This window comes from Phocoena sinus, chromosome 3, assembly GCF_008692025.1.
Source record: "Phocoena sinus isolate mPhoSin1 chromosome 3, mPhoSin1.pri, whole genome shotgun sequence".
Taxonomy (NCBI): Eukaryota; Metazoa; Chordata; class Mammalia; order Artiodactyla; family Phocoenidae; genus Phocoena; species Phocoena sinus.
In genome coordinates, this window is record NC_045765.1 from 113,261,024 (window position 1) to 113,273,208 (window position 12,185).

General features: G+C 41.6%; 1 protein-coding gene across 3 annotated transcripts in view; it reads right to left on the reverse strand.

Moving 5' to 3' along the window:
• The window catches only part of SV2C (synaptic vesicle glycoprotein 2C), a 235,427-nt gene that overhangs the window by 99,262 nt on the left and 123,980 nt on the right, over positions 1-12,185 (reverse strand). For all 3 annotated transcript variants that reach the window (XM_032626875.1, XM_032626876.1, XM_032626877.1), the window contains exon 4: positions 807-958. In XM_032626875.1, the coding sequence (XP_032482766.1) occupies positions 807-958 (152 nt within the window). The remainder of the gene's footprint in view (positions 1-806; positions 959-12,185) is intronic.

Consider the following 12,185-nt stretch of genomic DNA (forward strand, 5'->3'; position numbering starts at 1 on the left):
AGTTTGCCAACTTCAGCCTGTTTTCATACACATACACACACTCGTATGTACACAAATATAACCAGAACATGTCCCCTCCCCTTTCCTTACATATTGAATTCAATTCCTAGATTCTGTTAACCTCTCCCAGCATTTCATTGTTTGTGGGTGAAGCAACTGGGAGCTTGTGCCTTTTGAGAGGGCAAGTACTGCTCAGAAACATGAAACCTTCAACTATTCTGAGCTGGCAGGAATGGTTAAGTGCTTAGGAGAAACTGAGGAGGGGACCTGTGGAGCAAGCGTGGTAGAGTCACGTCTTAGGTTCTGCAAATTGATGGTCCTTGACAAGATGGGATTCTTCCTGCTCCCATCCCAGTTCTGAGCTGCCAGAAGAGGTGAGGCTGACATGGGCTGAGCCTTGGACTGAGCCCAGCGGAGACGAATAAAGGCATTTGTGGGTGTCTCCTGTGCATGACAGTCCCCAGAACAATTGTAAGTCATGTTGCCTTATATGCTGATTATGATCTATGCATCCTTTCACCTCCACTTACGTGGGGACCCCAGAGTTGACAGCACAAAGGAAACAACTGAAAGCAGTGGCATTAAAAATAGCAAAATGAAAAAGTATTCCTAAATGATCACTGGCACAGTCTTACCTTACACAGATCTCTATAAGGGGGGTGGGAATCCTAGACATTACAAGAGGGAGAAAGATGATGATGACAGTGTTGTTCTCAAATCGGCATTTACGAGAGAGGAAAGGGATGGGAGTGGAAGCTGAAATAAAATAAGACGACTGCCCGGCTGGTGCAAGGCCAGCCTCTTACCGTAGTGTGGGATGATGGCCCAGGCCATGGCAGAGGCATAGATGCCACCGATCATCCAGAACATGCAGAGCCAGCTCAGGTGCTCACCCCGCTTCTCTCGGGCCAGCACTTCAGCAAAGTAGGAGAACACGGTGGGAATGGCTCCTCCAATCCTGCCAAGAGGTACAGAGGATACGTGAAATCAGGGCCTGTACAGCCAATGTGAAGTACAAAGGGCAGAGCCAAAGCAAGCTCTAACAACACATGCGCTCTCTCTATCTCAGCATATCAAGGAAGGTATATTTTCTACCATTTAGTAACTTTAATCTTGAACCTGCAATTAAGCTATGTTACCAAAAGGTGGCAGTGGTGCCCCACTCCTGTGCTTTATAGAACTTAGCTTAAGTTCTCCATGGACTTTCTGTTCCTTGTTGAATGCTCAACATGATATTTATCCAAAAAAAGCCCACAATATTTGGTATAATCTAGGGAATATTTTAATTAACACATTAGAAAAAGAGATACTATGATTATGTCCTGTCCATCACCTGGAGACTTTGGAAACAGCTTCAAACACCTCGAGAGGGCTGTTTGCAACCTATACTTACTACCCCACAGCATTGGTCCTGGAGCCCAATCTGGCTGATGTGTCGGCAAACACAGGACCAACAGGGTTGTTTCCTAGGCTGGCTCTGGTCCCAATTCAGCAGATATTGCTGAACGAGTACGAGCTCCTGGTTTAGATACCAATAGTACAGTGCTTCCTTCCAGTCCGGGTGATTATAAGAGATGCTGACTGATCTCTGGATAGAGGATATGAACAGTGACCTCTATCCAGGTTAAGGGTTCTCAAATGAGGGTCTATGGAATAAACGTTTTGTTCATTCTGGGGAGATGAGCCATATAGATCTCATCAGAATTTCAAACTGACCTTAATCCCCAAATTGTAAGAGCTATTGCCTAAGAAAGTAAGGTAGTATGGGAAAAAATTACTATCATTCCAAACAATATGTGAATTCTTAAACATTTTTTTTAATAAAATGTGCAACAATATAAGCAAGTTGTAAAGTCAACATCTAGTGATACAGTTTTTAAAATATGTATTGATTCCTTTATGTTCAGTATTCTGTAAGGAAAACTGCTATTGACATTTCATGTAAATTTGATGTCAAGGTGTAACACATGTATTTATTCATTTAGCAATAACTGATTTCCTTAGAGCCTTTGATATGATAAAGAAGTACTGGCAGTGACCTTAGCAAATGCGATTAAGAGAAAGGCCATCTCTGCAGCAAACTAGATGTACCAAATGAACCGCAGCGTTCATAATGTCACTCTGCATCAACTAGTAGGTCAAAGTATGGCATCATTTCATAAGTCTGCCCCTGCTTATAGTAATGTGGTAGTTATCTACTGCTGGATATGGGCAGACCACCTAGAACAGTGTTTTTCAATCTGTAGACTACGGAATTAATTTAGTAAATGTAAACAGCATTTTAAAAATTGAAATAGAGATGAAATATTTGAGTGACACTCAAGTAATAAGGACAAGCATCATTTCGTTAAATTTTGTGTCCATAATAAATATATTTATAGCATATAATGTGTATTTGTATATATATGTGAGTATACATATATATTTAATATATAACTATATATACTTATATATATAAATGTATAATGAGTCACAATGTGTTTCTTAGTGAGAATGGCTGTTCAAAGCGTTTATTTTTTTCTAAATAAAGCAGTTTTTTTTAAATTTATTTTTAAAAATAAATTTATTTATTTTTGGCTGCATTGAGTCTTTGTTGCTGTGAGCGGGCTTTCTCTGGTTGCGGCGAGCAGGGGCTACTCTTCGTTGCAGTGAGTGGGCTTCTCATTGCGGTGGCTTCTCTTGTTGTGGAGCACGGGCTCTAGGCACGCTGGCTTCAGTAGATGTAGCGCTCAGGCTCAGTAGTTGTGGCTCGCGGGGTCTAAAGCACAGGCTCAGTAGTTGTGGCACGCGGGCTCATTTGCTCCACGGCATGTGGGATCTTCCCGGACCAGGGATTGAACCCGTGTCCCTTGCATTGGCAGGTGGATCCTTAACCACTGTGCCACCAGGGAAGTCCTCAGAGAGTTTAAAAATCATCACCTTAAAGCATCTGTATCTGTTCCTCTGGGCTATGAATGTGACAGTTCTACCTAAAATCCCTGTATGATTCCGCACGACTTCAGATGCAGCACATGGCAACTTAGTGCCATCACACCAGGGGTAGCCAGCCAGGACCAAGTCCATCAACCGGACCCCCAAACAAGAAACAGATGCTGTGATGAACAGTCACAGCTGGCTATAAACCACACCACATAGACTCACACAGTTCTCTACCCAGCTTCTTGAGGACCTCACACCATGCTCGGACAGCTAGCTGAATTTAAAAATTCAACGAAGTTTTGAACAGATTTGAAATGGTTCCATCACAGCACACAATTTTAATGGGAAATAAAATGTGTCATAAATCATTTAATGCTACTCCTTTTGTCATTGGATGTGAAGAATCTGTTTCTCTGCATCATAAAGTCCCAGGTTCCTAATCTGTGCCTTCACTTCTCAGTGCACAGAAAGAGTCCCAGTTTTTACTGATTTTTCACATCCTAATTAATGTTTCATCAGGATTCTGGACATTCTGTATGTAAGAGCTATAACTTACACTTCATAAAGGCACAACTGTGTGTCAGGATATGCCAAGCCGCTCTGAACCAAGATGAATGTACAAGAGGGCGGCTAAAAAGGCAAGTGGGAGACTTGCCTGTTAGTTTTAAACAAATCACTGTTGCATAAAAGAACGCCAACTTTAGGGCTTTTAAACAATCCTGCCGGTTTTGATTCAAGGTCTCTTTTTTAAGGTGTTTTTTTGTTTGTTTTGTTTTTTGGATGTTTTTGCGTGGATGTCTCAATGTCTGTAAAGCAGACCACAAGGAACTCTAAAATCAAGAGCTAAATGAGTCTGAAGAACGAGGGAGGGAGTCTGCTTAATTCCCTTGCAAAGTCCTTCAGACCCAGGGACCTAAAAATCAATCCAAGCATTCACATTTCTCACTGTGGGCTGACCAATCTATTTTGGGGAAAACATTACTCCTCATCTTACTGTGACGTCCTTCAAGCAGAGAAAGAACATTACAGCATGCTGTAATATTAACTATTACTAGTATTTCATACCCCATCAGAGTGCTTACACGTTGTTTACACTAGACGGGAGGCTCTTAGAAGTTGAGGACTGTACCACGTTCATCTTTGAATCCCTTACCTGGCCCACTGAGTGTGCACTAAGTGCTTACTCAGGAGAACTGAATTTCCCAAAGACTCTCTGGTGATGTAGGGGAGATGTAATCTGCTCTGACGACCTAAACATCTCCAGTGAGTGGAAACATACATCTTATGTCCTGGGCCAATATGACCTGAGAAGTTGGGGGTGCTGGAATGGCAGTTCTGATGGCAGCAGAGCCCCCAAAGAGTTCTTGAATTCTATGTCTTAGTTCTGTGTCTTAGCTGCCACCCTTCACCACCAAATCTTATATAATCGAAGTTTCCCTCTACTATTCTACCTCAATATTTTGTGTGAGGGGCTATCACATTTCCTTATTTGTTTTATTGTACTAAGATACAATTTCTGAGAATATTTGAAGAGATAAAAATATTAAAATGGCAGTTTTCAAATTCCCACATATCAGTGGTTGTTAAATAGTGCTGATTTGCTCCCCTCTCCTAGCAGACATTTGACAATGTCTGGAGATATTTTTAGTTGTTACAACTCAGAAGTTGCCACTGGCATATAGTGGGTAGAGGCCACACATGCTGCTAAAGATCCTTCAGTATACAAGGCAGTCCCTCACAACAAAGAATTATCCAGCCCCAGATATTAATGGTGCTGAGGTTGAGAAACGCTTGCAATGGGGATATAATATGGAAAATATGATATTTTATATTAAAAAGCCAGAATATAAGGCATAAAATACTTATCTTTTACATTGCTTGATGGGTAACACATGTCTAAATTCAGTTAACATGGAGCGCTTTTTTGTTGTTCCTTATATAATGATCAGTTAGCGGCTGTTGAAATTTGCTCAAGTTCATTTCTGATGGAATATTTCCATAAATGAAGCAATCAGATCAGGGTGGTTTATAAAGAATTTTTCTCACAATTGGATATTAAGCCTATTTTATTAGCTGTCATAAAGGGTCAAATCTTAATTATCCATAGTAATAGGAGGCACAAAGGGAATAATAATTGAAATGCACACTCTATTATAGGTGGAAGGTTAGTCAGATTCAAAATAATTGAATTGACACGAATGAAACAGAATGTTGACATTTGGAATTTGAGCTGGAGTTATTCCCTAAGTGCTATTAACTTTAGGTTTCTACAACTTTAATTACAGAAATATAAAGAGAGTAAAAAATCTGCATAGAACACATCCCTAGAATAAACTGGGACCACACCCTCACCCCACTGCATGCATGTGCAGGAACACACAATATATCCCTCAAAAGGTCTGCAATACTCCATAGTAGGCATCAAGTGAATTTATTTATTTTCCTATTTATTTTCCTCAATAATTTAAGACACATCCACAAGTGAGATACTGTATACGGCAAAGGGTGTACCAGCTTTACAGACAAAATTTCTCCTCTGTTGGGAACACGAGACACTGAAGTTGAATGGGTTTAGCACAGCAGGATGAAGGAGAAGGCCAAGCATTACGGTCTCCACAAACCTCCTTGAAAATCTGGGAAGCCTGACTGTCCTAGGCCTGCAAGTGTCACAGCCACCCCTGGCGTCACTCCAGCCCCGATGACAATTCAGGGGCGGACAATGTTTGTCCCTGTACCTTGTGATACTGATGTGTGCTGGCTACTGAGGCGAAGAGGGGGAGGGGGTTAGGTTTCTGCAGTGAAAGAAGGAGGTTGTGGACATAAAGGCTAATTGTACTTAAAATGGCTCGAAATATGACGTTCAGGGGAGAGATGATAGAATGATGACTTCTTGTCCTGAGGAGGAATTCTACCGAGTAATTCTGTTCTGCTTCAGTTCTTCAGCTGAGCATGTAACGAAGAGTAACTTCGTTCTAACTTATTTCACCATGTGACTGTCAACCAGTCTTGTACCTCAGTCTTCCCCTTCCACTGGGAAATGGGGTATTATATGAGAACACAATTAAGGAGGAAGTTGAATAACCATTGTAAAGTCATGTGTTCCATACAGATAGTAAGAGCTGACTCTGGCGGCTTTATTACGATTTTATTGTTACGGGTTTATAAAAAGACTAGTGAATGGTGTAGTCTATGCCGGGAATCACAATGACAAATAAGTCGCATGAAAAATATCCTTTTAATCCTTACTCAGAATCAACAAAAAAGGAAGGAGGACCCTGAACTGCCAGGCAAGTTGGACAGCAATTCAGAACCAATTCATGATGTCTTCTTTTTTTCCTGTTTTTTGGCTGCGCCGTGCAGCATGCAGGATCTTAGGTCCACGACCAGGGATCAAACCCGTGCCCCCTGCAGTGGAAGCGTGGAGGCTTAACCACTGGGCCACCAGGGAAGTCCCCATTATGTTTTCAATTGGACCAGAAGTAAAAACAGCCTCAAAGATGAACTTTTCAGTGACTTCCTTTTCACGGAAGTAAATAGACTATCACAGAGGAGGTTGTACAGAGGCTTAGATAAAAGAACACAGATCTAACATCTCTGAATGGGCTGGGTCAGCACACAAAATAAGACTGCCGTATTGACAAGAAGGCATATGTTTATTATGAGTAATCAAGAGAGAAGCAGGAGGCACTTCCCTGGTGGTGTACTGGTTAAGAATCCACCTGCCAGTGCAGGGGACACGGGTTCGAGCCCTGGCCAGGGAAGATCCCACATGCTGCGGAGCAACTAAGCCCGTGTGCCACGACTACTGAGCCTGGGCTCTAGAGCCCGTGAGCCACAACTACTGAAGCCCGCGCGTTCTAGGGCCTGTGCTCCACAACAAAGAGAAGCCATCGCAATGAGAAGCCCGCGCATCGCAATGAAGAGTAGTTCCCACTCGCGGCAACTAGAGAAAGCCTACCTGCAGCAACGAAGACCCAACACAGCCAAAAAAAAAAAAAAAGAAGATAGAAACAGGAGAACATTTCCTGGTAATGGAACCAATCATCAAATAAGGAATGGGAATCCCCTATGCCTAGTCATAAAGGATGGGTGCTAAAGGATGGGTGGTTAGGGTAGCTTTATTCCTCCCATCTCCAAAGCCACAGTTTAAACCTGACTATTTTAAGAATATTGATATGTAAACATGTAAAAGTTGTGTTTCTAAAAAAACATAATTTCAACTCCCCTAGCCCTTGTTTGCAATCAGGGTGGTGACCTAAGCTTCCCAAACGTATACAGGTCTGCATATCCACAGCAACAGACCTGGTGCCACTGGGAGAGAAGGTGTATTCAGAGATCAGTATCCTAATGCTGTCTTGAAAAAAAATTAACCTCCCTACTGAGAGAGCTGGAAGCATGCGTTCCCATAGCACCTAAATGGTGTCATGAATAAAGATGGTGACAATCATAATGATCTGTGAGAAATGACGTCAAAAAACATGCAGACTTTTCCAGCCACTTGCGGTATATATCTAGTCATTCATTCCTCCTCTCACCCTCCCACCCACCTGTCATTTACCCATCCATCCATCATCCCCCTATCCCAAATTCTGGGCCAAGCACATCACCTGTTGCTGGAGGTACAGGCATGAAGAACACACATTCCCACCCTCAAGGAGCTCCCAGAGTCAATTCTAAAAAGTGCATGAGGCTAATTTTCACAATTATAAATTATGAGTCTGGGAGATCTTTTCCTCTGTTACTTCTTTCTCTCTTGGGATCAACAGTTCTTTTGCCAAAGGGTATAATGGGAAATAAAGTGTGTCCAAAAGGTCAACCGTTGTTGGAAATTCTCGTAAAAGGCATTGCCCAAGACAGTGCCTTTCAATAGAAATACCATGTGAGGCACATATAAAATTTTTAATTTTCTAGAAAAGAAATTAAAGCAAAAAATCAGGTCTAGTTACTTTTAATATATATTCATTTAACCCAATGTATCCAACTATTATCATTTTAACATATAATCAATATAAAAATTATTAATGAGATATTTTACATTCTTTATGTATTTTAAAAAAAATTTTTTATTGGAGTATAGTTGCTTTACAATATTGTGTTAGTTTCTACTGTACAGCAAAGTGAATCAGCAGTACGTACACATATATCCCCTCCGTTTTGGATTTCCTTCCCATTTAGGTCACCACAGAGCATTGAGTAGAGTTCCCTGTGCTATACAGTAGGTTCTCATTAGCTATCTATTTTATACATAGTATCAATAGTATATATATGTCAATCCCAATCTCCCAGTTCATTCTTTTGTATGTATTAAGTCTCTGAAATCCAGTGCTATGTATTTTGTACTTACAGCACATCTAAATTTGGTCACATTTCAAGTGCTCGGTGGCTACGTATGGCCTGTTTGCCAACACAGGCCTACTGTGACCCACTGTTTACAATTTGGGTTTGTGATTATTTTTGGATTAAAGATAATTTAGTTTGTTGCCTCATCTTCCATATTGAAAAAGGTCTTTCCATTCCGATTCTTTGGGTCAGAAACCTTCTTGAACTGATCTGCTCAAAATGTTTATTTAGTGTCTATCAAGTATCAGACTTGTGTGTTAGGAAATCACTGTCATTTCTCATTGAATCTGAGACAGCACAGCCTGGTGGTTATGAGCGTGGAGCTAAACTGCCTGGGTATGATATGACTATACCACTTACTGTGTGACCTTGGACAGTTACTTAACCTCTCTGTGCCTCAACGTCCTCATCTATAAAATGGATGGAATAAATAGTATCTTCCTCATAGGGTCACCATGAGGTTTAAATGAGTCAATATTTACAAAGTGTGTAACACAGCATCTCATAGGGCAAGTACTATACAGGTGTTTGATAAAACACATTTTAAAAGTTGAAAATTTTTAAATGGGTCTGCATTTTTCCCATATGATGAGGAAGTAAAACCTTACAGTTTAGAATTAGACTAAAACCCAGAAGACCTGGGGGTTTACTGAACATGTGAAAGTCATTCTAATTTTAAAAAGGCAGCATATTTTTGCAGACCTAATTATTAAAAAAATGTTGTGGAAATAAATGAGCTTCTACATATAAAACACTTTGAAGAATTCCAGTTAGTGGTGATCATCTCTACAAAGTCAAGGTATTCTGGTTATTATAATTTTATAATAATGGATGGGTATTGGTTAATGGATGGATATTGCAAGCAGCTATGAACTATGCATTTATGAGGTTCCATTTGCAGACGGAGAAATGACTGTTCATTCTCCTACCATACACAGACACTGACATTTCATTTTAATTTCTGTTGCTGGTGTATTTTTCTCCTGACCTTTATGCTTAGCAGTGCCAGGCCTTCAGTGAGACGCTCCTAACTCTGACATTGCCTGGCATCTGAAGCATTATCATTCCCATAACTAACAGTGACTGGAAGCAAATAATTTAATTCTGGGCAAATGAAAATGAATCAATGGTGTCAACTCCATTTCCCATCTTTCTAATTTTCTGTAACAAAAGAGGAGAGGGAAATGTCTGTTCCCTGGTGTGAGATTCACTTAGGAAAGTGAGAGACAGATAAATAATTGGTGATGCCCTACTCCTCGTTCCCACAAAACACTGCTGTCCCCGGCAGGAAAATCATTCTTTGTGCTGAATAAATATTTAAAGTCACACAGAATATGGCAGCTGGACATATTTATGTCTCTAAGAAAATATACTCATGACTTAGTGTGGTGAATTAAGACGAAAGCACATCTATCACAAACCCAGGTAGACCTCAGGCTAAAACAAGAGCTCCTTCCAGGCTCCTTTATATGCAGAACAGGAATATAACACAGCAACAAAATAACATAGAGCAAGGGGAAGCCTGTGGCATTTGCAGAAAATCAACACAAAGGCGTTTTAACTTTGGATTCAGAATGCACAGTTACTTGTTTACAGAGTGGCTAGTTCAAAGGACTTCATCGCAACTGAAGTCCTGGCTGTGTCATTCCTGGTTCCATCACTGAACCTTAATCTATAAAATGAAGGGTTTGGACTGGGACCCAGAAATTCTCTTCCTCCTCTGAAATGCCCGGTGTGTGGAACTGGTGGACAGGCGCTATACCAACGTGGAGATTCTGTCAGTTGCTTTGTCTATTACAAGTATGCATTCTGGAACTGGGAAATAACCATCCTGGGGTCCCTACTGGACCCACTGTGTGATGGACCTGAGCTCAAACTCCATTGATAACCTGACCTCCGTAGGTCCCTACCCTGACTAGTGGACCACAGTGACATTTTGAGTTTCCTGGAATTAATGTCAGTTCAGAGCCAGTGCCTAGTAAGCCCTGAAAAGTCTGAGGTTTTCCTTTTTCCTCATGCGGTTACCCTGGTAAAAGGCTATAGGTCCTTTTGGGGAAGGCTGGGAGAAAGATGAGCAGTATAAACTTTCAGCAATGTAACAGGGTCCGTCCACCAGGAGACCCCGTCTCCCCTTCATTCAAGGGGTTCTGGGTCTGTAAATGGGCTCAAGTCTGGGAATTGACTGAGGGGCCATGCCTTTCTGTTTTCATGATGCAAATTAAACTTTTGGTCACTTGATCTAGAACTCTTCCCCTTATATAGATCAAGTAAGACTTTAGTAAATTTCCTATCTATTTCATTTCTAGGAACACCATGGCTGAAGGTCTGTGCCCTCAGACTATTCCACTGCTGTCCTGACTGGTGTCCTTTACAGTAACCTCGCCCACCTTGCCTTGAGCAATTAAGCAGTAAAGAGCAGACAGACCTATCTTGTCAATCTCTGCCCTCTTGGAATTCACATGCTGGTGGAGGAAAGAAATAAACACACAAGCAAATATTTGGGGGCATCAATCAGTGCTACCAAGAAGACATACCAAGGGACTGTGGTGAGAGTCACTGGGAGGGGTGGTCTCAGGATGGCCTGTCTGAGGTCGTGAGCGCTGAGGGCTCAGGGAGAAGATCCTATGAAGCAGAAAGGATGGCAAGATTGACACTCCTGGGAAACGTGTGGAGCGGTGCAGGGTCTGAGCACCAGAGGCTCACCACAGAGCCTCTGCATATGGAATGAGCCTCTGCAAATGCAAAGCAAAATGGCTCTGGAGCCCTTGAGTCAGGTATGGTAGGGCAGACGCTGTTGCTGGAGAGCTTCCTGATTGACACACGCCCCTCCCAAAGTCACGGTCAATAGGTTTGCCATAAGTACTTTTCCTCTACTGTCTTCTGAGAACTGTGAAGATGTGTTCGCCCATATTTGCCTTCGTCTCAGCAGACAAGGATGGGATTGTCTGTGCCTTAACTCAGTTGCCAAGTTAAACGATGCAGCCCTCTCCTTTATTGAAGTCATTGAAGCACTCAAGTCACATGTGAATAATTATAAGGTGCCACGTGTCCTTTAAGCATTCTAATCTTATCTAGAAGTATTAAGGGTTATTTTACAGGCTTTTTTGATACCTTTCAGGAACTCGTGGATTGTTAAAGAATTATCCTGTTCTTTTCCCAGATAATCTGAAGATCATTTTCCATACAATAGTCATGCTGTGATACTATGATTTATAAGAAATACCTATTTGGTCTTTGTTCCATTCCAGGCACAGAGCTGATTTTTTTTTTAAACATCTTTATTGGAGTATAATTGCTTTACAATAGTGTGTTAGTTTCTGCTGTATAACAAAGTGAATCAGCTATACGTCTACCTATATCCCAATATCCCCTCCCTCTTGCGTCTCCCTCCCACCCTCCCCATCCCACCCCTGTAGGTGGTCACAAAGCACCGAGCTGATCTCCCCGTGCTATGCGGCTGATTCCCACTAGCTATCGATTTTACATTTGCTAGTGTATGTATGTCAAGATCCCTTATTCAAGGTCTCCAGGATCAAAGTCTTAATTCTTTGGCTTGAGTTTTAATTAAGAATGTTTAAATAAAAAGGGACTGTGTCAAACTTCAGCTGCTTATGTACTCAGTGCATAAGTAATGGGTGTAAAAAGGGTTTAAACAGTACATGCCTTTAAAAACAAGAAGAACCTTCAAGTGGAAAATGGTTTTTCATTCACAATTTTGCCATTGTTTTCTCCTTCTTCTGTGAGTCTCCCACGCCCCTTGCTGCTGCCTCTCTTAGGGCACTGATGAGTTCTTAGCAGGTGGAGAATGGGAGGGCTCTCTGTGTCTTCCCTCTACAACCAGATGGGAAGCATCTGGGGGCCTGGTCTCATCTATATCTGTGAAAGGTCCCCCGGTGGTTCCAGGGGTAGAGCAGGTGTGAAACTGT